Here is a 26,432-nt window from a genome sequence, read left to right on the forward strand (position 1 = left end):
ACAACTGTAATCCCAGCACTTTGGGAGGCCAAGGTGGGCGAATCACGAGGTCAGGAGTTCGAGACCAGCCTGGCCAACATGGTGAAACCCCCGTCTCTAACAAAAATTAGCCTGGCGTGGTGGTGCATGCCTATGATCCCATCTACTCGGGAGGCTGAGGCAGGAGAATTGCTTGAACCAGGGAGGTGGAGGTTGCAGTGAGCCATGATCGCACCACCGCACTCCAGCCTGGGTGACAGAGCAAAACTCCATCTCAGGGTGGGGGTGGGGGGAAGTATTTAAATCAGCAGTGGACAAGAGACCTGTAAAAGAGTTGGGAGTGGAGGGAATGCCAAAGCTTTGACAAGAATATAGATATTGCTTCATAAGTATCTAAACCAAAGGTGGAAATCACAGGCTTATGCCTTATGGGTGTAATTTACACAAGAAAGAAAGTGAATAAATTCAATCTGCATAATTGTATCACTTTTACAAAATGATTGGTGAATTAATACACATTTGCAAGTTTATACACTTTTATGTTGAAATATTAATGTATGAGCCACGTGTGTGTGTGTGTGTGTGTGTGTGTGTGTGTGTGGTTCTTTATTTCAACCAGCTTTTAAAATTACCTATCAGCCCTGGCCGGGCATGGTGGCTCACATCTCTAATCCCAACACTTCAGAGACTGAGGCAGGAGGATTACTTGAGAACAGGAGTTTGTGGCCAGCCTGGGCAACATAGGGAGACCTTGTCTCTACAAAAAAAATTTTTTTTAATTAGCAAGCTGTGACGGCACATGCCTGTAGTCCCAGCTACTGGGAAGGCTTAGGCCAGAGCATTACTTGGGCCTGGGAGGTTTAGGCTGCAGTGAGCTGAGATCGTGCCATTGTACTCCTGCCTGGGCCTCAGAGCGAGACTTTGTCTCAAAAAAATAAAATAGGCCAGGTGCGGTGGCTCACGCCTGTAATCTCAGCACTTTGGGAAGCCAGGGCAGACAGATGATCTAAGGTCAGGATTTCAAGACCAGCCTAGCCAACATGGCAAAACCCCATCTCTACTAAAAATACAAAAATTAGCTGGATGTGGCGGTGGGTACCTGTAATCTCAGCTACTTGGGAGGGTGAAGCAGGAGAATTGCTTGAACCCAGGAGGTAGAGGGTGCAGTGATCTGAGACTGAGCCACTGCACTCCAGCCTGGGCAACAGAGTGAGACTCCATCTCAAAAATAAATAAATTAATTAAATAAAATAAAAACCTATCAGTCCTGACAGCAATGGATAGAATTACTTTGACTACATTTTACTAATTTCCCTGTTTTGCTTAATTGCTGTATCCTTAAAGCCATTTCAGAACTCAATTGAGATTTTTTAAAAAACACATATCTTAAGGAGTCACTTCCAAGATGGCTGAATAGAAACAGCTCCGTTCTACAACTCCCAGCAAGATCAACACAGAAGAGGGGTGATTTCTGCATTTCCATCTGAGATACCTGGTTCATCTCACTCGACTGGTTGGACATCGGGTGCAGCCCACAGAGGGCAAGCTGAAGCAGGGTGGGGCATCGCCTCACCCAGGAAGCACAAGAGGTCGGGGAATTTCCCTTTCCTAGCCAAGGGAAGCCATGAGTGACTGTGCTTGGAGAAGCGATATAATCCTGCCCAAATACTGCTCTTTTCCCACAGTCTTCACAACCGGCAGACCAGGAGATCCCCTCCCATACCTGGCTCAGCAGGTCCCACACCCACAGAGCCTTGCAGAGCAGCCTGAGATTGACCTGGGATGTGGGAGCTTGGTGGGGGGAGGGGTGTCCACCACTGGTGAGGCTTGAGTAGGCAGTTCTATGCTAACAGTGTAAACAAAGCGGCAGGGAAGCTCCAACTGGGCAGAGCACACCGTAGCTCAGCAAGGCCTACTGCTTCTCCAGATTCTACCTCTGGGGGCAGGGCTTATCTGAACAAAAGGCAGCAGACAGCTTCTCCAGACTTAAACACCCTGCTGGACAGCTCTGAAGAGCAGTGGTTCTCCCAGCATGGCATTTGAGCTCTGGTAAGGAACAGACTGCCTCCTCAGGTGGTTCCCTGACCACTGTGTAGCCTGACTGGGAGACAGTAGGGGCTGACAGACACCTCATACAGGCTGGTTCCCCTCTGGGACGAAGCTTCCAGAGGAAGGATCAGGCAGCAATATTTGCTGTTCTGCAACCACCGCTGGTGATACCCAGGCAAACAGCGTGTGGAGTGGACCTCCAGCAAACTCCAACAGACCTGCAGCTGAGGGGCCTGTTAGAAGGAAAACTTACAAACAGAAAGGAATAGCATCATCATCAACAAAAAGGACATCCACATCAAAACCCCATCTGTAAGTCACCAACATTAAAGACCAGAGGTAGATAAAACCACAAAGATGGGGAGAAACCAGAGCAGAAAATGCCTCTTCTCCTCCAAAGGAACACAACTCCTCACCAGCAAGGGAGCAAAACTGTATGGAGAGTGAGTTTGACAGGTTGACAGAAGTAGACTTCAGAAGGTCGGTAATAACAAACTTTTCCAAGCTAAAGGAGCATGTTCTCACCCATCACAAGGAAGCTAAAAACCTTTAAAAAAGGTAGGACAAATGGTTAACTAGTATAAGCAGTGTAGAGAAGAGCTTAAATGACACAATGGAGCTGAAAATCACAGTAGGAGAACTTCGTGAAGCATACACAAGCTTCAATAGCTGATTCAATCAAGCAGAAGGAAGGATATCAGTGCTTGAAGATCAAATTAATAAAGCAAGACAAGATTAGAGAAAAAAGAGTGAAAAGAAATGAACAAAGCCTCCAAGAAATATGGGACTACATGAAAAGACCAAATCTACATTTGATTGGTGTACCTGAAAGTGACAGGGAGAATGAAACCAAGTTAGAAAACACTCTTCAGGATATTATTCAGAAGAACTTCCCCAACCTAGCAAGGTAGGCCAACATTCAAATTCAGGAAATACAGAGAACACCACAAAGATATTCCTCAAAAAGAGCAACCCCAAGACACTTAATTGTCAGATTCACCAAGGTTGAAATGAAGGGAAAAATGGTAAGGGCAGCCAGAGAGAAAGGTCAGGTTACCCACAAAGGGAAGCCCATCAGACTAACAGCAGATCCCTCTGCAGAAACCCTACAAGCCAGAAGAGGGTGGGGCCAATATTCAACATTCTTAAAAGAATTTTCAACCCAGAATTTCATATCCAGCCAAACTAAGCTTCATAAGTGAAGGAGAAATAAAATCCTTTACAGACCAGCAAATGCTAAGAGATTTTGTCACCACCAGGCCTGTCTTACAAGAGCTCCTGAAGGAAGCACTAAACATGGATAGGAACAACCAGTACCAGACATGTAAACACATGCCAAATTGTAAAGACCATCAATACTATGAAGAAACTACATCAATTAACAGGTGAAAAAACCAGCTAGCATCATAATCACAGGATCCAATTCACACATAATAGTATTAACCTTAAATGTAAATAGGTTAAATGCCCCAATTAAAAGACACAGACTGGCAAATTGGATAAAGAGTCAAGACCCATCGGTGTGCTGTATTCAGGAGACCCATCTCACATGCAGAGACACACATAGGCTCAAAATAAAGGGATGGAGGAAGATCTACCAAGGAAATGGAAAGCAAAGCAAAAAAAAAAAAAAAAAAAAAAAAAGCAGGGCTTGCAGTCCTAATCTGTGATAAAACAGACTTTGAAACAACAGAGATCAAAAGAGACAAGGCCGTTACATAATGGTAAAGGAATCAATTCAACAAGAAGAGCTAACTATCTTAAATAGATATGCACTCAATACAGGAGCATCCAGATTCATAAAGCAAGTTATTAGAGACTTACAAAGAGACTTAGACTCCCACACAGTAACAATGGGATACTTTAACAGTCCACTGTCAATATTAGATCGACAAGACAGAAAATTAACAAGGTTGTCCAGGACTTGAACTCAGCTGTGGACCAAGAGGACCTAATAGACATCTACAGAACTCTCCACCCCAAATCAACAGAACATACATTCTTCTCAGCACCACACAGCACTTATTCTAAAATTGACCACATAGCTAGAAGTAAAGCACTCCTCAGCAAATGTAAAAGAACAGAAATCACAACAGACTCTCTCTCAAACCACAGTGCAATCAAATTAGAACTCAGGATTAATAAACTCCCTCAAAACCACACAACTACATGGAAAATTAACAGCCTTCTCCTGAATGACTACTGGGTAAATAACGAAATGAAGGCAGAAATAAAGATGTTCTTTGAAACCAATGAGAACAAAGACATAACATACCAGAATCTCTGGGACACATTTTAAGCAGTGTGTAGAGGGAAATTTATAGCACTAAATGCCCACAAGAGAAAGCAGGAGAGATCTAAAATCAACACCCTAACATCGCAATTAAAAGAACTAGAGAGGCAAGAGCAAACAAATTCAAAAGCCAGCAGAAAACAAGAAATAACTAAGATCAGAGAAAAACTGAAGGAGATAGACAAAAGAGAACAAAAATCCTTCAAAAAAATCAATGAATCCAGGAGCTGGTTTTTTGAAAAGATCAACAAAATTGACAGACCGCTAGCAAGACTAATAAAGAAGAAAAGAGAGAAGAATCAAATAGGCACAATAAAAATGATAAAGGGGAGATCACCATGGACCCCACAGAAATACAAACTACCATCAGAGAATACTATAAACACCTCTATGCAAATACACTAGAAAATCTAGAAGAAATGGATACATTCCTGGATACATACACCCTTCCAAGACTAAACCAGGAAGAAGTTGAATCTCTGAATAGACCAATAACAGGTTCTGAAATTGAGGCAATAATTAATAACTTACCAACCAAAAAAAAAAAAAAGGTCCAGGACCAGACGGATTCACAGTGGAATTCTACCAGAGGTATAAAGAGGAGCTGGTACCATTCCTTCTGAAACTATTCGATTAATAGAAAAAGAGGGAATCCTCCCTAACTCATTTTATGAGGCCAGCATCATCCTGATACCAAAGCCTGGCAGAGACACAACAAAAAAAAAGAGAATTTTAGACCAATATCCCTGATGAAGATCGATGCAGAAATCCTAAATAAAATACTGGCAAACCAAATCCAGCAGCACATCAGAAAACTTATCCACCATGATCAAGTTGACTTCATACCTGGGATGCAAGGCTGGTTCAACATAGGCAAATCAATAAATGTAATCCATCATGTAAACAGAAACAACGACAAAAAACACACGATTATCTCAATAGATGCAGAAAAGACCTTCGACAAAATTCAACAGCCTTTCATGCTAAAAACTCTCAATAAACTAGGTATTGATGGAACATATCTCAAAATAATAAGACCTATTTATGGCAATCCCACAGCCAATATCATACTGAATGGGCAAAAACTGGAAGCATTCCCTTTGAAAACTGGCACAAGACAGGGATGCCCTCCCTCACCACTCCTATTCAACACAGCCTTGGAAGTTCTGGCCAGGGCAATCAGGCAAGAGAAAGAAACAAAGAAAGGGTATTCAATTAGGAAAAGAGGAAGTCAAACTGTCCCTGTTTGCAGATGACATGATTGAATATTTAGAAAACCCCGTCATCTCAGCCCAAAATCTCCTTAAGCTGATAAGCAACATCAGCAAAGTCTCAGGGTACAAAATCAATGTGCAAAAATTACAAGCATTCCCATACACCAACAACAGACAAACAGAGCCGAATCATGAGTGAACTCCCATTCACAATTGCTACAAAGAGAATAAAATACCTAAGAATCCAACTTACAAGGGATGTGAAGGACCTCTTCAAGGAGAACTACAAACCACTGCTCAACAAAATAAAAGAGGACACAAACAAATGGAAGAACATTTCATGCTCATGAATATGAAGAATCAGTGTCATGAAAATGGCCATACTGCCCAAGGTAAATTATAGATTCAGTGCCATCCCCATGAAGCTACCAATGACTTTCTTCACAGAATTGGAAAAAAACTAAACTTCATATGGAACCAAAAAAGAGCCCACATAGTCAAGACAATCCTGTGCAAGAAGAACAAAGCTGGAGACATCAACTTACCCGACTTCAAACTTTACCACAAGGCTACAGTACCAAACAGCATGATACTGGTACCATGACAGACATATAGACCAATGGAACAGAACAGAGGCCTCCAAAATAACACCACACATCTACCACCATCTGGTCTTTGACAAACCTGGCAAAAACAAGCAACGGGGAAAGGATTCCCTGTTTAATAAATGGTGTTGGGAAAACTGGCTATCCATATGTAGAAAACTGAAACTGGACCCCTTCCTTACACCTCATACAAAAATCAACTCAAGATAGATCAAAGACTTAAACATAAGACCTAGGACCACAAAAATCCTAGAAGAAAACCTGGGCAATACCATTCAGGACACAGGCATGCACAGAGACTTCATGTCTAAAACACCAAAAGCGATGACAACAAAAGCCAAAATTGACCAGTGGGATCTAATTAAACTAAAGAGCTTCTGCACAGCAAAAGAAACTATTATCAGAATGAACAGGCAGCCTACAGAATGGGAGAAAATTTTTGCTATCTATCCATCTGACAAAGGGCTAATATCTAGAATCTACAAAGAAACACATTTACCGGAAAAAAGCAAACAACCCCATCAAAAACTGGGCAAAGGATATGAACAGACAATTCTCAGAAGAAGACATTTATGCAGCCAAGAGGTATGTAAAAAAATGCTCATCATCACTGGTCATTAGAGAAATGCAAATCAAAACCACAATGAGATACCATCTCACGCCAGTTAGAATGGCAGCTGTTAAAATGTAAGGAAAGAACACATGTTGGAGAGGTTGTGGAAAAATAGGAACACTTTTACACTATTGGTGGGAGTGTAAATTAGTTCAACCATTGTGGAATACAGTGTGGTGATTCCTCAAGGATCTAGAACTAGAAATGAACTAGAAATACCATTTGACCCAGCAATCCCAACTCTGGGCATATACCCAAAGTATGATAAATCATGCTACTATAAAGACACATGCACATGTATGTTTATTGTGGCACTGTTCACAATAGCAAAGACTTGGAACCAACCCAAATGTCCATCAGTGATAGACTAGATTAAGAAAATGTGACACGTGTGCACCCATATACGAATGGAATGCTATACAGCCATAAAAAAGGATGAGTTCATGTCCTTTGCAGGAACATGGATGAAGCTGGAAACCATCATTCTCAGCAAACTGTCACAAGATCAGAAAACCAAACCCCACATGTTCTCACTCATAAGTGGGAATTGAACAATGAGAACGTATGGACACAGAGAGGGGAACATCACATACCAGGGTCTGTAGGGGTTTGGGGATAGGGGAGGGATAACATTAGGAGAAATACCTAATGTAGGTGACGGGTTGATGGGTACAGCAAACCACCATGGCACTTGTGTATCTACGTAACAAAACTGCACATTCTGCACATGTAACCCAGAACTTAAAGTTTTAAAGTATAAAAACAAACAAAAACACATATCTTGCTTTGGCATTTGCTTTGTTTTACTTCCTCATTGGCTTTTTTCAAGCAAGTTGTTATAAGTAATTTCTGTAGCTGCACTGGGCGTCAATATTTAAGCTTTATGATTTGTCCTCTTTGGAAGCATAGTATGAGCACGTATTATCTTGTGGATTAGGAGATAAGGTTGCTGGATAATTAATACACATAGGAAATTTTTTTTTTTTAAGACGGAGTCTCGCTCTGTCTAGAATGCAGTGGCATGCGATCTTGGCTCACTGCAACCTCCGCCTGCCAGGTTCAAGCGATTCTCCTGCCTCAGCCTCCCAAGCAGCTGGGATTACAGGCACCTGTCCCCACATCCAGCTAATTTTTTGTATTTTTAGTAGAGATGGGGTTTCACCATGCTGGCCAGTCTGGTCTCAAACTCCTGACCTCAAGTGATCTACCCACCTCAGCCTCCCAAAGTGCTGGGATTACAGGCGTGAGCCACCATGCCCAGCCAGGGAAATTTTAAAAATGGAAAATCGAGCTCTCATTTTAGACTTATGAATGCTACTAATGAAGACCACAATGTATTTGCCGAAAGCCTATGGAGTCAAATACAATTTTTTAAATTGTGGCTTAAAAAAATAGCATAAGGCCAGGCATAGTGGCTCACACCTGTAATCCCAGCACTTTGGGAGGCCGAGGTGGGCAGATCACTTGAGGTAAGGAGTTTGAGGTCAGCGTGGACAATATGGTGAAACCCATGTCTACTAAAAATACAAAAAAATCAGTTGAGCATGGTGGCATGTGCCTGTAATCCCAGCTACTCGGGAGGCTGAGGCGGGAGAATGACTTGAACCCGGGAGGCGGAGGTTGCAGTGAACTGAGATCGTGCTGCTGCACTCCAGCCTGGGTGTCACAGCAAGACCGTCTCAAAAAAGAAAAAAAAAAGCAATAAAACTTGGCATCTTAATCATTTTTTAGTGTATAGTTCAGTAGTGTTAAGAGTATTTCCATTGTGCAGATCTCCAGAACTTTTTCATTTTCCAAAACTGAAATTCCATACCCAATGAACAACTCTCCATTTTCCACTCCCTACCCCCCGTTAACCACCATTCTGTTTTCAGTTTCTATTGACTACTTTAGATAATTAATATAAGTGGAATCATATGTTATTTGCCTTTGTATGACTAGCTTATTTCATTTAGTGTATTGCTGTCAAGATTCATCCATGTTGTAGCATGTGTCTGAATTTCCTTTTTAAAGTCTGAATAATATTCCATTGTGTGTGTGTGTGTGTGTGTATGTATATATATATATATATATATGTAAAACACACATTTTGTTTATTCATCCATCGGTGGACATTTGGATTGCTTCCACGTCTTTAAATGAATTCTTACTTACTACCATTTGGTGGGTACATGGAGACCTCACACCTAATTTAAAAACCCAGCCCACTGATTTTCCATTACACAGGATTACCTACTAGGCTGGCTTGGGGAAAAAAAAAAAAAAAATCATAAGCACTGTTCCTTTAATTTAGGTTACTAGCTCTCTGTCAGTCTCCAACTTAGTAAATGGCATCTCTGTTCATCTAATTGCTGTGGAAAGATCTTTGACTCTTTTCTTTCTCTCCCGCTCTGTTTCCAGTCATCAGCATGCCAATCTTGTCAGTCCTTCCTTTGAAACGTACCTAGGCTAGTCAGCATACCCAGCATCTGACCACGTCTCATTACCTCCAGTACTTCTGATCTGATCCGTGCTACTGTTATCTTTCCTTGGACCATTGTAAAAGCCTTCTAACGATTCTCTGTTTATTTGCTAGGCCCCTGCAATCTGTTCATTCCAGACTATAGCTGTTGTGATCATGTTAAAACAGAAATCAGGCCGGGCGCGGTGGCTCAAGCCTGTAATCCCAGCACTATGGGAGGCCGAGACGGGCGGATCACGAGGTCAGGAGATCGAGACCATCCTGGCTAACCTGGTGAAACCCCATCTCTACTAAAAAATACAAAAAACTAGCCGGGCAAGGTGGCGGGCGCCTGTAATCCCAGCTACTCGGGAGGCTGAGGCAGGAGAATGGCGTGAACCCGAAAGGCGGAGCTTGCAGTGAGCTGAGATCTGGCCACTGCACTCCAGTTTGGGCGACAGAGCGAGACTCCGTTTCAAAAAAAACAAAAAAAAAAACAAGAAACAGAAATCAAAACCTTTCAGTGGCTTCTTATCTCACAGGAAAAACAAAAGTCCTGACGATATCCTTCAAGGGCTCACGTGATCTGTTTCCTCCTCCAACATGTATATCCATCTTTTATTCCCTGTCACTTGCAACTTGCTTATTTCTGTCTGATCATCTGGTCTCCTTGCTGCCATTCATCAAACATGCCAACACATACCTGCTTCGCTTAGCACTAACTGTTCTTCCTGCAGATATTTGTATAGAAATATACAATATGCAGAAATATCCTGCAGAAAATTGTATATCTTCAGTTTTCTGCTCAGATGTCACATTATCTGAGAGGCCTTTCAGACTGAGTATCTAAGTGTGCACACAAACCACTCTCCCACTATTCCTCTGTATTCTCTTACTCAGCTTTTTTGTTCATGTTATAACTTACTGCTGTTGACGTAGGTTACTTGTTGGTCTTTTCTCCACTAAAATTTAAGCTCCTTGATGGCAAGGATTTTGTTACTACATTTCTAGTAATTAGAATAGTGTTTCACATGTAGAAGGTTCTCAAAAAATATTTACTGAATACATGAATGAAAGAGCTACAGATTTGAAAGTAACATGGGCCAGGCATGATGGCTCATGCCTGTAATCTCAGCACTTTGGGAGGCCGAGGCAGGTGGATCACAGGGTCAGGAGTTCAAGACCAGCCTGGCCAACATGGTGAAACCCTGTCTCTACTAAAAATACAAAAATTAGCTGGGCGTGGTGGCGGGTGCCTGTAATCCCAGGTACTCGAGAGGCTGAGGCAGGAGAATCGCTTGAACCCGGGAGGCAGAGGTTGCAGTGAGCCGAGATGGCGCCTGCCTAGGCAACAGAGCAGGAATCCGTCTCCAAAAAAAAAAAGAAAGTAACACGGACATTATCTTTGAAGACTAGCCTGTGAGCTCTCTTTCCGTAAGATGTCATCAACCTGCCTACCTCCATCAGCTTCACTACAGTCATTATCATGTCTTTCTGTGGTTTCTTCAGTAAACTTCTAACTGGTTTCCCCATTTCTGTTCTTGGTCTCCCCTGCAATCCATTCTCAAACCAGCAGCCTGCATTTTAAAAAAATTATGCTGGCCAGGTATGATGGCTCACACCTGTAATTCTGGGAGTCTGAGGCAGGAGAATCGCTTGATCCCAGGAGTTTGAGACCAAGACCAGCATGAGCAACATAGGGAGATCCTGTTTCCATAAAAAAATTAAAAAATTAGCTGGGTGTAGTGGTGCATGCCTGTGATCCCAGCTACGAGGGGGCTGAGGCGGGAAGATCACGTGAACCTGGGAGGTTGAGGCTGTAGTGAGCCATGATTGCATCACTGCACTCCAGCTTGATGTCAGCGCAAGAACCTGTTTAAAAACAAAAAAACCTGCTAACCTTTCAATTGTTTTATATCATTTTCAGAGTAAAATTCACACGCTTGACGATAGTGTGCTGCACTACAAGATGTAGTGCGTACCTAATTTGCCCTCTTTAAAAAAAAAAAAAAAAACCACCTCGTTACTTACTCACTATGCTTTAGCTACATTAATATTTCCTAAATATACCAAGCTGATTCCCATCTTAGGGTCTTTTCACAGCTGTTCCTCTGCCCTGATCAGTCTTTTCAGGATCCTCATATGTCTGGCTCCTTTTCATGCGAGTCTCACCTTAAGGGTTACCTCCTCAGAAAGGTCCTGACAGTCCACCCAGTGAAAAATAGCCTCTCTAATCACCCTTCTTTATTTTCTTTATAACACCATAAGCTGAAATTATCTTGATTATTAATTTTCTCTGCTATTTTTATTTTTATTTTTTTGAGATGGAATTTCGCTCTTGTCACCCAGGTTGGAGTGTAATGGTGCAGTCTCCAGTCACTGCAGCCTCTGCCTCCTAGGTTCAAGTGATTCTCCTGCCTCAGTCTCCCAAGCAGCTGGGATTACAGGCACCCGCCACCACGCCTGGCTGATTTTTGTATTTTTAGTAGAGACAGGGTTTCACCATGTTGGCCAGGCTGGTCTCGAACTCCCAACCTCAGGGGATCCTCCCGCCTTGGCCTCCCAAAGTGCTGGGATTACAGGCATGAGCCACTGTGCCCAGCTATTAATTTTCTTTTCTTATTGATGTTCCCGTATCTGCATGACAAAAGGAACTTTTCCTTATTTATGTTCTATCCCTAGCACATAGAAAAATGACAGGGACTTATTAATCACTCAGATATTGAAACAGAAGAATGGTTGAACGAATGAAGTTTTATAGTAGCCATCTGAGGCACTTGGTAAAACTACAGAATCTCAGCCTCCTCCCTTAAAATTGAGTCATTAGGGTTAGTTATGTGACCTAGAAATTTGTAGTTTAACAAATACCCCATGATTGTTTTAACCAAGCAAATTTTGAAAATACTGATTTAATGGAAATAGTGCTGAGTGAATGAGTGAGTGAGTGAGTGATCATAGCTCATTGCAGCCTTGAACTTCTGGTTTCTAGTATCCTCTCACCTCAGCCTTCTGAGTAGCTGGGACGACAGGCACATGCCACCACACCCAGCTAATTTTATTTCTTTTTAAGAGATGGGGTCTTGCTGTGTTGCCCAGACTGGCCTCAAACTCCTGGCCTCAAGTAAGCCTCCAGCTTCAGCCTCCTGAGTAGCTAGAAGTACAGACTCGAAGCACTGTGCCCAGCCGGGGAGTTATCTTTTAGCCTTAGTATATTGATAGGAATTAGTTCCAGGTTTCCCAAACCTAGTATCATAGGACACTAACTATACAAGGTATTTGATACAAAATGAATTGTTTTCCAATGTGTTTAGGAATGCTGAATATTCTATTCTTCTTTTGGAGATTAGCTAAGGCAGTCATTAACATTATGAAGGGTATGAGAAATCACACTTTAGAGCAGTCAACTTATCTATTGAATAGACTTGACAAGTCTACTTACAATCCCTGCCCCAAACCGTTGCTCACCAAATCTCTATTAATATACTAAGGAATATGTACTTCTGCACTAAGGAATATACACTGTATATGAAGTACAGTATGTGGTTCCATGCTACTATCGCAGCTGATTCTGTTGTGGTTAACTGTCTACACAAGCCACTATGTAGCAGATGGTGTGGACTAAAGTACACATTTTAGCTTAATGATCTTTAGAGGGTTTTTTTTGGCATATGTAGGCTCTATATATCTTTTTTAACTATATTTTTATTACATTAAAAATTAAAATAAGGATTTTTGTCCTTTATGAGGTAGTGTAGAAACATAAAGAATTGGCAAACTAAGGAAAATAATAAAGCTCTTCAGAAAAACTTGACAGAGGCAGTTTTGCAAGTGAGTACCACCCACCATCATTTCATTCTGTCTCCCTTCTCCCAGGTGCATGGCAGGAAACTAAAATCTTCATTCTTTACTATGTACCCAAGATAAGTTAAATATATTGAGCAAGTACTTATTTGTAAAACTACCATATCATTACTGTTACAAGGAAATATCTTCAGTTCATTTTTCTGATTACATCTACCTGTTGTTAATAGATACCTAGTTTCTATTTTTTATTTGATCTATCATTTTGACTTATAGAGTATCTCTGGCTTTTGATTATAACTTGGTTGTATTTTGTCCTAAGAGTAGCTTTGTTTATGAAGGCCATCAAAGGATAAAACTAGTGACATTATTGGCACATAGTTCCTATTAGAGAAAATAATCTCTTTAAAATAAATGTCATTTTGAGTAATCTTTAGGACAACTCCCAGTCTTGGGCAAACTTGGGTGTGCCCTCACCAATGACATAGTCAGGAAAAGTGGTAAATGGGGGAGTTTAGACACAGAACAATTGAAAGGTGCGCAGACATATCTCAGCAGTGTTAGCATGATGACTGCACAATTTGGATTGCAAACCCAGAAACGCCCTTCAAGTTAAATCCACTGAACAATTGTAATTTTTACAGGCAAAACTAGTTTCATTCTAGTGGTTTCATGGGCCTATATACTCCCAGATTGACCTTTATTTTAGTTCTTTGGTTTTTTTTTTTTTTTTTTGAGACGGAATCTTGCCCAGCCTTGTTTTAGCTTTTGTGTATATTAATAAAAGAGTTGCAAGTTCTTGGAGGTTAGTCTTCAGATTACTAAATAAATATCAAGGATTGCCCATAATTTTTCAATTATAATAAATGAAAAATAAAAATCTAAGTTGAACTTGTAGGGAACTACACAAAAGACTTGTTTCTGGCTGGGCACAGTGACTCACGCCTGTAATCCCAGCACTTTGGGAGGTTGAGGCGGGTGGATCACGAGGTCAGGAGTTGAAGACTAGTCTGGCCAACATGGTGAAACCCCAACTCTACTAAAAATACAAAAATTAGCCAGGCATGGTGGCGGCCACCTGTAATCCCAGCTGCTCAGGAGGATGAGGCAGAGAATTGCTTGAACCCGGGAGGTGGAGGTTGCAGTGAGCCGAGATCACGCCACTGCACTCCAGCCTGGTGACAGAGCAAGATTCTGTCTCAAAAATAAATAAATAAGTAAAAAATAGTACGCAAGACTTCATCTCAAAAAAAATAAAAAGACTTGTTTCTCCTCATCTGAAGTATAGGAGGGTGTTCAAAGGAAGACTACTGGCTTGTCCAAAGAGTATACATACATCATATATGCACAGCTCAGAAGGCAAGAAAGTATATTACACAAGAGAGGAGTTAATTTTTTTCTTTTTTTTGAGATGGAGTTTCACTCTTGTTGCCCAGGCTGGAGTGCAGTGGTGTGGTCTTGGCTCACTGCATCCTCTGCCTTCTGTGTTCAAGCTATCCTCCTGTCTCAGCCTCCGGAGTAGCTGAGATTACAGGTGCATGCCACCACGCCCAGCTGATTTTTGTATTTTTAGTAGAGACGGGGTTTCACCATGTTGGTCAGGCTGGTCTCGAACTCCTGATCTCAGGTGATCCACACGCCTTGGCCTCCCAAAGTGCTGGGATTACAGGCATTAGCCGCTGCGCCCGGCTGAGTTAGTTCTTTTTAAAGGAAAAGTCATTTATATTTTCCTCTCTAAAACCATACCTAGTCTGCCAGAGTTATTTGAGATGTTTTCCTATTTCTTTTCGTAGGCCATATTCCCTGGCAATTTCAAATAACTTGGTTTAGGCTATTATACCTTGTTTTAGAACAAGAAAATTAGAATTACAGAATATTGAGAAGCAAAACCATAAGTTGTCAAAGCATCAAGACTATAACCCTTTTCTTTGGGCAGTAGTGTGATGTGTCTTAGCCACTGATTAACCTAGGCATTAATTTTTTTAGAACTATAAGCATTAAAATATGAGGTTCTCAACTTTTTCTGTTCCTGCACACCTGAGAGATACAAGGTATTAGTGACTGTAGCTGGGAATCAGAATCTTGAAGAAGAAGTGTTGGTATGATTTAAAGAGAAAAATAGATGATGTGATAACCCTTCCCTAGCTTTTCCTCTAAAGTCACTGGAGTAGATTTAGATGATGACCAAGGTTCTTCTAGTTCTAAAATTCTATTATACTTTCTGTACTCTTCTTTTCATGCCACATACCTACTTGCTTCTCCATAATGATAGGGCCCAATTTTCTCCTAAGGGAGAGGGTGACTACAGAACACTTTGTCTTATGTGCAAGAACGACATATATATATATGGTGGGAGGTTGGGGGAGAGAGAAGGTCTTGCTGTCACCCCGGCTGGAGTGCAGTGGTATCATCATAGCTCACTGGGGCCTCTAACTCTTGGGTTCAAGGGAACCTCTTGCCTAAGCCTCCTGAGTAGCTGGGACTACAGGTGCACATGCCACTATGCCTACATAACTTTTAAAATGTTTTGTAGAGATGCGGTCTTTCTGTGTTGCTCAGGCTGGTTTCAGACTCCTGGCCTCAGCTCCCCAGAATGCTGGGATTACAGGCAGGGGCCACTGCACCCAGCCCTGATACCCTTTATTTAGATGGGCAGTAAGATAAGTTTAAAGTAAAAACTGGGAATTCACTTGCTGGTATGTCTGGGGAAAATATTCTAGAATAGGAACATTTCACATTTCCCTTTTTCGAACCAAATGAAGGGAAAAAAATCCCCTGAAAATAAATTTTTAAATGTTCAAATAGTATTTAAAACTTTTATGGTAGAAATCAGGTTTCTACTTTACTTCCTTAATTAAAGTATATAGTGTATACTCCAGTATACATCAGAAACTGGAATTTGTTGAGTATTCTAATTGTTTCTTTCGGTCTGGGAGGCTTAAATTGTTAGATTTCATTAAATGATATGTAAAATATATGTAGACTGTGGAAGATATTTGAATTTTGTCTAAAACAGCAATAATGTGGTATAAAAATATCTGAGATTTATTGTTAGACAAAATCACAGGTACTTTTATGTAATCTGTTGCATACATCATAACTGTAGAAAATACCAAACTTCAGTTAGAGGTTAGTGAAGATAAAGATGTAACTTTTTTTCCCATTGTTCACATAAGCCCTGGTCTGCAATTATTTTTCTTACCCCAGGCACATTCAAGGAAGCCAGAATCCTCAGTGTCTCAAGAGATTTAGTCTTTGAGGAAAGTGGAACTTAGTCTTTTCTGTTTTTAGCTCTTAGTGCTTTTCAAACCTTTAAAATAAGCAAGTGGTTGACTGTTAAATGATGATTGTCAATATCTCTTGCATTAGGAACTTGGCTTATTGTCACTTATTTCAGATTACTAAAGAAATTGATATTTATGAAAGCCAATTTAGTCAGTGTATCTTAAAGTCAAACTAGAACATATCTGCTAATAGTAGTAAGTGCTTTATTTATGTCTTAACTTTGAGCTGCTATAGCCATAAGTTGGTTTTTTTTTTGTCATTAAAATGTTCTTTTGTCATTAAAAATATAACTCATGTCACAGCCCTGAATCATCCTTCTACTTTGTGAAACTATTGCTTGGTCAAATTAGTGTGATTACTACTTTTTTAATTTACTTTGTATTGTGGCAAAGTATATACAATACAGAAGTTACCATTTTAACTGTGTTTGAGTGTACAAGTCAGTGGCATTAATTACATTCACAATGTTGTACACCCATTACCACTGTCTGTTTCCAGAATTCCTCATCACCCCAAACAAAAATGCTATATTCTTCAAGCAATAACATTCCATACCCTACTCCACCCAACCCCTGGTATCCTCTAATCTACTTCCCATCTCTGTAAATTTGCCCTTTCTCAACATTTTATATAAATTGAGTCATGCATTTATCTTTTTGTGTCTGGTTTGTTTTCCTTAGCATAATGTTTTCAAGGTTCATCCATGTTGTCACATGTGTCAGAATTTCATTCATTTTTATAGCTGAATAATTTTCCGTTGTATATATATATTACATTTTGTTGATTCATTCATCTGTAGAAGTATACCTGGTAACCTTTTGGCTATTGTGAATAATTTTGCCATAAACTTTGTGGTAAAGTATCTGTTTGAGTCCCTGTTTTCAATTATTTTGGAAGTATAATTAGGAGTGGCATTGCTGATGGTAATTATATTTAACTTTGTGAGGAATGTGATCATTCTTTACACTAGTTCATTCTATTTGTTATTATCTTCACATTAATATTTCATAAGTTTTTTTTAATTTTTTCTTATTTCCTTGGTTGACTTTTGTTACTGATTTTAAATAAATTATTTGTTTTGATCATTCATTTTTTTCTTTTCTTTTCAATTGTTTGTTTTTCAGACCCGAGTCAGAACTCCATCACAGGGGAACACAGCCAACTGTTAGGTATAGTATTTCTGTGGGGACTGACTCTATCCAAAGTCACCCTAACTCGTTTATCCTAACAGACATTACTCCCTTCTCTGATTCTGTTTTCTGTCCTCTCCTTTTCTACTTCCCACCCACCAACTTTTTTCCTGAGGTTTCTATTCCCAATTTGGTAAGTTTTAGGAAACTACTTCTGTAATTGATTACTAAGACTCAGTTAAATTAAAAAGTAATTTTGCATGGTCTATGGTTAAAAAAAATCTAAGAACTAGAATTTTTTAAAGATAATTTGGAAAAGAAGGTATTATAATACCTGATAATATCTCTGACTTTGCAGCTAATTTTCCCTTTTTATGACTTTTCTTGGCCTTTTGATCACCTTTTTAATTATTGAAAGTACTTCATAAACAGCATGTCCTCAAGCAGTCCTTAGAATTTGGTGTTCCAGTTTCTTATCTATGAAAGAAGTTATGGAAATGAATTTACTTCCTCTGGGTATCACTTCTTTAAAGTAAGTGTGTAATTTGACAATCTCTCTCTTTTTTGAGACAGTGTCTCGCTCTGTCACCAGGCTGGAGTGCAGTGGTGTGATCTCAGCTCACTGCAACCTCCACCTGCCAAGTTCAAGCAATTCTTCTGCCTCAGCCTCCCAAGTAGCTGGGATTACAAGTGTGTACCACCACGCCCAGCCAATTTTTGTATTTTTAGTAGAGACGGGGTTTCACCATGTTGGAACCAGGATGGTCTCCATCTCCTGACCTCGTGGTCCGCCCGCCTTGGCCTCCCAAAGCGCTGGGATTACAGGCGTGAGCCACTGCGCCCAGCCTTGACAAGAATTTCACAAGACCTCAGGACTGATAAATTTTCAAAATATAAAAAGAAACATACTCTGATGAGGCATTCAGCTCAAACAAAAGGTATATATATATACAAAGAAAGTAAAAGTATCCCTTCTTCTTACCATCTCACTTCCACCTCTTAAAAGTACTTGCTGTTGATAGTTTTTTGGGAATTCTAGAAATTTTTAATTATAAATTTTTGTATTATATACGACTATCTTTTCCTTTTTATATCAATGATGTTATAGTAAATGGACTCTTGTATTATACAGACCACTTCTTTTTACTTAACATTTTACCTTGGACATTTTAGTACATAAAGATCTGCTTCATTCCCTTCATTCCTTTGTGATGGAAGAGTATTTCATTGTGCACCTGCACTATAATTTTATTCAGCCAGTTTCCTACTCATGAGCATTTATTTCCAGGTGTGTTACTGTGTAAGTTATGTTGCAATGAATATCTTATCCTTATATCCTGCAGTCTTTTTTTTTTTTTCTTTTTTTTGTGAGACAGAGTCTTCCTCTGTCACCCAGGCTGGAGTGCAGTGGCACCATCTTGGCTCGCTGCAAGCCCCACCTCCCAGGTTCACGCCATTCTCCTGCCTCAGCCTCCCAAGTAGCTGGGACTACAGGTGCCCTCACCACACCCGGCTAATTTTTTGTATTATCCTGCAGTCTTAATGCCAGTATATTTGTAGGGTAAATTCCTAACAGTGGAATTCCTTACTCAAAAGATATATACATTTTTAAAAAGATACATCAGCTTAAACTCTCACAAGTATGGAGTAATGCTTGACTCCCTATAATAATAATAAACAGGTATTATTAATCTTAAAATAGTTTATTTAGCTAATAGGTAAAAATAGCATCTCTCGTTTTTTATTTATACTTCCTTCAGCATAAGTGAGGTTAAGTAATTTTTGGTATATTATTTAGTATGTTAACACTCGTGTGTGTGTGTATGCTTTGATTTGAGGCTTATTTTGATCACTGCTGAGCTTTTAGCTATAATATGTGTAAAGCAGCTGTGGAAAAATAAGCTATCAAAAAGTCCAAAGTAGGGAAAGTAAAAACTTCAGAGGATTAGTTGAAGAAACTGGGATACTCCTTTTTCGTTCTTTCTACATTAAAGACTTAGAATAGTCCTTGAGTTAATGAGAAGAGTTTATGAGACCATAGCCCTCATTCCTTTAGTGAGTTTATGTGCTGAAACAGTACCTGACATCCTAGGCACTCAGTATATATTTGTTAAGTAAATGGTTTGACATAAATATACAAATCTGATCACTAAGGTCCTGGCTGTGTGATGTAGTTTTTTTTTTTTTTTTTTTTTTTTGAGACAGAGTCTTGATCGACTGTAGCCCAGGATGAAGTGTGATGGCACCATCTTGGCTCACTGCGACTTCTGCCTCTCGGATTCAAGCAATTCTCTGGCCTCAGCCTCCCGAGTAGCTGGGACTATAGGCACACGTCACCATGCCCGGCTAATTTTCGTATTTTTAGTAGAGACAAGGTTTTACCATGTTGGTCAGGCTGGTCTCAAACTCCTGACCTCAGGTGATCCACCCACCATAGCCTCTCAAAGTGCTGGGATTACAGGCATGAGCCACCACTCCTGGCTACTTTTTAATACTTTTATATTGGATAGTTTCTATACGTTGCTCAAAATTAGTCTTCTGTATATAAAAATTTTATATTTGGATCAGGAATTATTAAGCTTTCATTGAAAAATTTTGCCAGACTGTGAAAAGAACATCTTTCCTCTAAACTATGAAAGTGCTTCTGTCCCTGATACATATATGACAGGCAGAGATGTTTGAGAATAGGTCATTATCATCAGGAATACATGTACAATGGAGGCAGCTTAGCTAATGAGGTGGACAGTCAAAAGAATACAGTTCTAGTATTACTAAGCTGGATTTTGTTCCCAGCTAACCACCTGCAGTAAAGGATACCTGGGGAACTATAGGTAAAAAGAAATAACTTTGATTGTGAAGGAAGAGTTATATTAGTCATTATTAGCCAAAAAATTCTAATAGTATTTGCAAAGAGACTACTTCAAACATTAATCTCATTTGGCAGCCTACAGTTGCATTCAAGTGTTAGCCAACCTGAGGATTTATCCAGTCTTCTAGCCAAATTATCAGGTATGCCCATCCTGCCAGCCTGAGTTCTCTCTCCTAGATTCATGGGGTCAGATCATATTTTCCTTTTTTCTCATGCTCTGAAGAACTATCATCTTCTGTCTTAAGTATCTGTGTTTTAGCTATAGCCTCAAAATCTTTAAAAGTCTGGTTTATTAAAAGAAATTCATGAGTTTGCAAAAGAGTGAAAGTTTTTTTTGTTGTATTTTCTAACCATCTCATAAGTTACTCAGAAAAGGCATTATAAGCTTGAATGAAAATCTTGCGGCTGTGGTTCAGTGCAGTGCTTACAGTGCAGTGGTTCACCATGCCTGTAATCCCAGCACTTTTGGGAGGCCAAGGCAAGTGGATTGCAAGGTCAGGAGTTCGAGACCAGCCTGGCCAAGATGGTGAAACCCCGTCTCTACTAAAAATAAAAAAAATTGGCTGGGCATGGTGGTGGGTGCCTGTAATCCCAGCTACTTAGGAGGCTTAGGCAGGAGAATCGCTTGAACCAGGAGGTGGAGGTTGCAGTGAGCCAAGATCGCACCACTGCACTCCAGCCTGGGCGGCAGAGTGAGACTCTATCTCAAACGAAAAAAAAAAAAAAAAAAAAAGAAAGAAAAGAAAATCTTCCCAGCTCTCCCTAAAAACCTTGTTTAGGTTAATTTGGCCTGGTAGGTGAAAAACCGGTTCAGTTGCCTTGCCTGCTTAATTGAATTTGTAATAACATCTTTCAGACCTTTGCTGTTGAATTGGATATATAAAAGCCCTTTCCAGTCCTTCTAAATGTTTTTACTGTCAACAAGGCACAGTTATTTTAATGTATCTACTGTTCCCACTGACTTATCAAATCTGTTGCAAAACTCAAGATCAGGCTGGGGAGATATATGGGAGGGTGAAACTGCTATTGTAATAATGAATCAAGCTGTACACCTGTGATTGGTGAACTTTTCCGTGTGTGTGTGTGTGTGTGTGTGTGTGTGTGTGTGTGTGTGTGTGTAGCTTTGCACTTAAAATTTTTTTTAGAAAGCTAGCAAGCAAACAAGCCATGGGTCCTGGCATTATTAAAAGTTTTATCAGGCATCCAAGGAAAAATAATTCCAGTCTTCTGCAGTCAGTCTCTCATAAGGAATAGAAAACCAAGTAACCACTACCTCAGTTTTGAGGCTTTTGCAACCTTGATAACCAAAACTTAAGAATGGCAATATGAGATTAAAAAAAAAAAGTATAGGCCAACCTTACTTAGGAACATATCTACAATCCTGAACAAAATATTTGCAATCTGAATCAAGCAACATATTTTTTTAAATTACCCCCATCATCAAGTTGAGTTTCTGCTAGATATCCATGGTTGGTTTAATGTTGAAAGTTAATTTATATAATTCATTATATTAACAAATTAAAATAAAAATATCGTATAATAATCTTAATAGATGTTGGAAAAGCATTTGATTTGAAACATACCTGATATGGTTTGGCTGTGTCCCCACCCAAATCTCATCTTGACGTGTAATTCCCATAATCCCCACGTTTTGTGGGAGGTAACTGAATCATGGGGGCGGTTTCCTCTATGTTGTTCTTATGATTGTGAGTGAGTCTCACAAGAGCTGATGGTTTTATAAGCATCACGCATTTCCCCTCCTTGTACTCATTCTCTCTCCTGCCGCCCTTTGAAGAGGGGCCTTCCACCATGATTATAAGTTTCCTGAGGATTCCCCAGCCGTGCTGAACTTTGAGTCAGTTAAACCTCTTTTCTCTCTCTTTTTTTTTGTTTTTGTTTTTTGTTTTGTTTTTTGAGACAGAGTCTTGCTCTGTCACCCAGGCTGGACTAAAGTGGCATGATCTTGGCGTACTGCAACCTCCGTCTCCCAGGTTCAAGTGATTTTCCTTCCTCAGCCTCTCAAGTAACTGGGATTACAGGCACCCATCACCACACCTGGCTAATCTTTGTATTTTCAGTGGAGATGGGGTTTCCCCATGTTGGCCAGTCTAGTCTCAAACTCCGAGCCTCAAGTGATCCACCTGCCTCATCCTCCCAAAGTGCTGGGATTAGAGGTGTGAGCCACTGTGCTCAGCCAAACTTCTTTTCTTTATAAATTACCCAGTTTCGGCCGGGCGCGGTGGCTCAAGCCTGTAATCCCAGCACTTTGGGAGGCCGAGACGGGCGGATCACGAGGTCATGAGATCGAGGCCATCCTGGCTAACACGGTGAAACCCCGTCTCTACTAAAAAATACAAAAAACTAGCCGGGCGAGGTGGCGGGCGCCTGTAGTCCCAGCTACTCCGGAGGCTGAGGCAGGAGAATGGCGTGAACCCGGGAGGCGGAGCTTGCAGTGAGCTGAGATCCGGCCACTGCACTCCAGCCCGGGCGACAGAGCGAGACTCCATCTCAAAAAAAAAAAAAAAAAAAAAAAAAAAAAAAAAAAATTACCCAGTTTCGGGTATCTCTTCATAGCAGCATGAGAAAGGACTAATACAGTAAAAACCCAATATTTAAGTTTATGAATTCATAATGATAATTTAAAAAACTAACCAGGCACAATGGCTCATGTCTGTAGTCCCAGCACTTCAGGAGGCTGAGGACGGAGGTAGGAGGATTGCTTGAGGCCAGGGGTTCAAGAGCAGACTGGGCAACATTGCAAGAACCCATCTCTACAAAGAAGCAAAAAATAATTAACTAGGCATGGTGGCACACACCTATAGTCCTAGCTACTCTGGAGGCTACAGTAAGCTGTGATGGTGCCACTGCACTCCTTCAGCCTGGGCAACAGAGTGATACCCTGTCTCTAAAATAAAACAAAACAAAACCAAACCCACAACTAATTGGTCACCATTGGAGCATTTAGTGAACCAATTATTCTGAGAACCAGTCAGTAAAGGGAAAGAATTATTTGTCCTGTTTTTAACTGAACCACTTGGTAATCAAATAGTAGATTAAAGGAAATGTCTCTTTATATATACAGCTAATAAATGAAGGAACAATAATAGAATGAGAATATTACCATTTAGTAACCTCTCATAAATTAATGGAGCTAGGCATTACTCATCAACAATTGCTATTATCTCAAAAGGAAAGACAACCAGATGACAATGACGTGTACCTCCTGGCAGATGATAAAACCACTGTGAAGCAGTTTTCCTCCCTACCCTCCTAGAAGTACTGAATGTGATTAAGCTTTTAGATTCAACTACCAATTTATAGGAATTACCAAAAAAAAAAAAAAAAAAAAAAAAGAACATGTTAAACAGCATCACATGGATGCCATCATCAAAACCCGGACCATCACAAACTCTCCAGGACAAATGACATGGTTTCCTTAACAAATCAATGGCAAGACAAAGTATAAAATCAAAAACATTATAGCATTTGGGATAACCTTTCAGATTTTTCAGATTCACATAGTCACATAGTACAAACCCAAACCTGTGCCAAGGGAAATTTAAGTACACTTACTGCTCTCTTGCCTAGCTCAGACCAGCAAAGGCCATTTGGCAAGATTAGGAAGCTAAAGGAGTAACTTGAGATTTATCTGGGGCCCAAATTATAGTATAAGTGGTAATTGACAAATGCAACATCATGGAAGTAATAACATCACAACAAGAAAGTGTTTATGAAGAGTAAGACCTTTGGTGTACCTTTTTTCTGTTTACAAAAAAAAAGTATGCCATAAAAAACAGAACTCTGAAATCTTTAGTAGAACCATCCTATCAGTTTTCATTTGAATTATGCAGTGAAACACCAGTAAGTTTCCCAAAAATATCAGCATTATTTAGACAGTAAAATGAGAAAAAAGAAGCATAATAGTGTCTGGGCACGGTAGCTCATGCCTGTAATCCCAGCAGTTGGGGAGGCTGAAGCGGGTGGATCACTTGAGGTCAGGAGTTCGAGACCAGCCTGACCAACATGGCAAAACTAAAAATGCAAAAAAATTTGTCTACTAAAAATACAAAAAAATTAGCCAGGCATGGTGGCAGGTGCCTATAATTCCAGCTACTCAGAAGGCTGAGGTAGGAGAATTGCTTGAACCCGGGAGGTGGAGGTCACAATGTGCTAAGATTGTGCCACTGCACTGCAGCCTGGATGACAGCAAGACCCTGTGTCAAAAAAAAAAAAAAAAAAAACATAATAGTAATCTGATAGGTGATGTAATGCAAACCATTACTGAGGCCAGTCTCAGTGGGGATCCTTCAAAGGACTCATCTTAGCATTCTGAATGATCCTAAAAGAGCCCTGGAATATGGATTTGGTTCTTAGTTCCTGCAGAGTAAAGATTATTTGCTATTCAGAAACTAGAAGTTCCATTCCATCTGGTATTTCCTGGGGTCACAAGAGTGACCTAAAGTTTTGAAGGCTGAACTCTAAAGCAGCATGGTTTGCCACCAAGATATTCAAGCCAAAAATTAATCCATGCCTTTCAATATAACCACGTCTAATTTCATGCCTTTTGGTAAAATCACACTTGATGAAAGCTCCATTTCTTCCCTTGGAAAGTCTTGACCTTTCATGACTGTTCCACAAGCCATGATTGACCAGGAACTCTATGGGAGCCTCCCATTGCACAGCACTACCACAAGTAGACCATGAGTAGGATGATATTGGAGGCATCATTGGTCTCATAAAATGTAGACGAAAATATCCAGGGATAGTCTTCTACCTTTCTAAAAAAGGTAAGCAAGCAAATGGAGGGTGGGCCAGAAACAGCCAGGATCCAGACTGTCTGATGATAATAATAAATCGAATTTTCATAAAAATTATGGTGATTTCATCTGAAACTTGAGACTAGAGAGGTCCAAACATAGAGGTGCCAGGGATGCAGCAAGGGGAGCCAGAGCTGCTAGGAAGTGGCTTGGACAGCAGGTAGCAGAATGGAACAGGATTGTCTCATGCCAGATTTTTGTAAGGGTATCATTGTTATTGAATAGCAGAGAGGTAATATGTTGAACTCTTACTCCCATAACCCTCAAGAGAAATGATATGGTCCTGAGACTGGGATACAAAATTCTATTAAATGTTTAAATCAGTAAAGGATGTAGTTAGGAAGATGAGCAAACTCCTCAGGAATAAAAGACTGTTTAAAGAGAAGGAAAATAAATGGAACTTATAGAAAAGAAAAGATAGATAGATAGATAGATAGATAGATAGATAGATAGATAGATAGATAGATATAAAAAAGTTAAAACAGTAGCTTAGTAATGGGTAAATAGTGTAAACAAAAAAAACTACACCTAGATACATCTTAATGAAACTGCGGAATACCTAAGAAAAGATCTTGTAAGCAGCCACAAAGGACAGTTCATCAAAGGAACAACAGAATGACAGAAGAATTCTCAATACCAAAACACAAAGCCACAAACATAAGCCAGAAAACACAAATAAGTATACACAAAAATTTTGTAGAGACAAGGTCTCACAGTGTTGCTCATACTAGTCTCCCTCAAACTCCTGCCCTCAAGCAGTCCTCCTGCCGTGGCCTCCCAAAGTACTGCGATTACAGGAGAGAGCCACTGCGCCCAGCCTGGAGACATCTCTGACAGTCACTACTGGAGGTGCTACTGGCATCTAATGAGTAGAGGCCAGGGATGCTCTTAAGTATTCTACAGTGCACAGGACAGTCCCCCACAATAAGTAATTATTTGCTGCAAAATTCCATAGTGCTGAGTTTGAGAAACCTAAAGGAATTCCAAGAAAGAATAAAATGATCCTAGAAGACTAGTTGTCTGAAATGTAAGAAAGAGTAGTGAATAAATGAACTAGTAAACTTGTACATCAACCCAAATCACTGTTGTCTCTATAAAACAACTCTAATATCTTATTTATGGAGTTTTTGTTTTGTTTTGTTTTTTAAAAAAGAGACTACTGGAAACGTTGGACACCAATATTAGGTAAGTCAGGAGGAGAAAGTTGGAATTGAAGTATTAGAAAGTCTTTGTGTTGTTCAGGAGGATGTCAAGCAATTGTTTAAATTTATTTAACAATTTAAGTAAAATATGTAGTAAAATTTCAAGGGTCATTGCTAAAAGAACAGAAAGAGAGG

At 40.1% G+C, this 26,432-nt stretch overlaps 1 protein-coding gene across 6 annotated transcripts in view; it reads left to right on the forward strand.

The window, feature by feature from the left end:
- Window positions 1-26,432, forward strand: part of SLC12A6 (solute carrier family 12 member 6) — a 108,743-nt gene that overhangs the window by 45,666 nt on the left and 36,645 nt on the right. For 4 of the 6 annotated variants that reach the window (XM_030930090.1, XM_030930089.1, XM_010386311.2 and 1 more), the window contains one exon: window positions 17,404-17,448. The exons of 1 other annotated variant lie outside the window; for it this stretch is intronic. In XM_030930090.1, the coding sequence (XP_030785950.1) occupies window positions 17,404-17,448 (45 nt within the window). Of the gene's footprint in view, window positions 1-17,403; window positions 17,449-18,175; window positions 18,348-26,432 lie in introns of those variants that run through there. One more of the 6 variants, XM_030930091.1, reaches the window with a different exon arrangement.

The sequence above is a fragment of the Rhinopithecus roxellana genome, chromosome 5 (assembly GCF_007565055.1).
Source record: "Rhinopithecus roxellana isolate Shanxi Qingling chromosome 5, ASM756505v1, whole genome shotgun sequence".
Lineage (NCBI taxonomy): Eukaryota > Metazoa > Chordata > Mammalia > Primates > Cercopithecidae > Rhinopithecus > Rhinopithecus roxellana.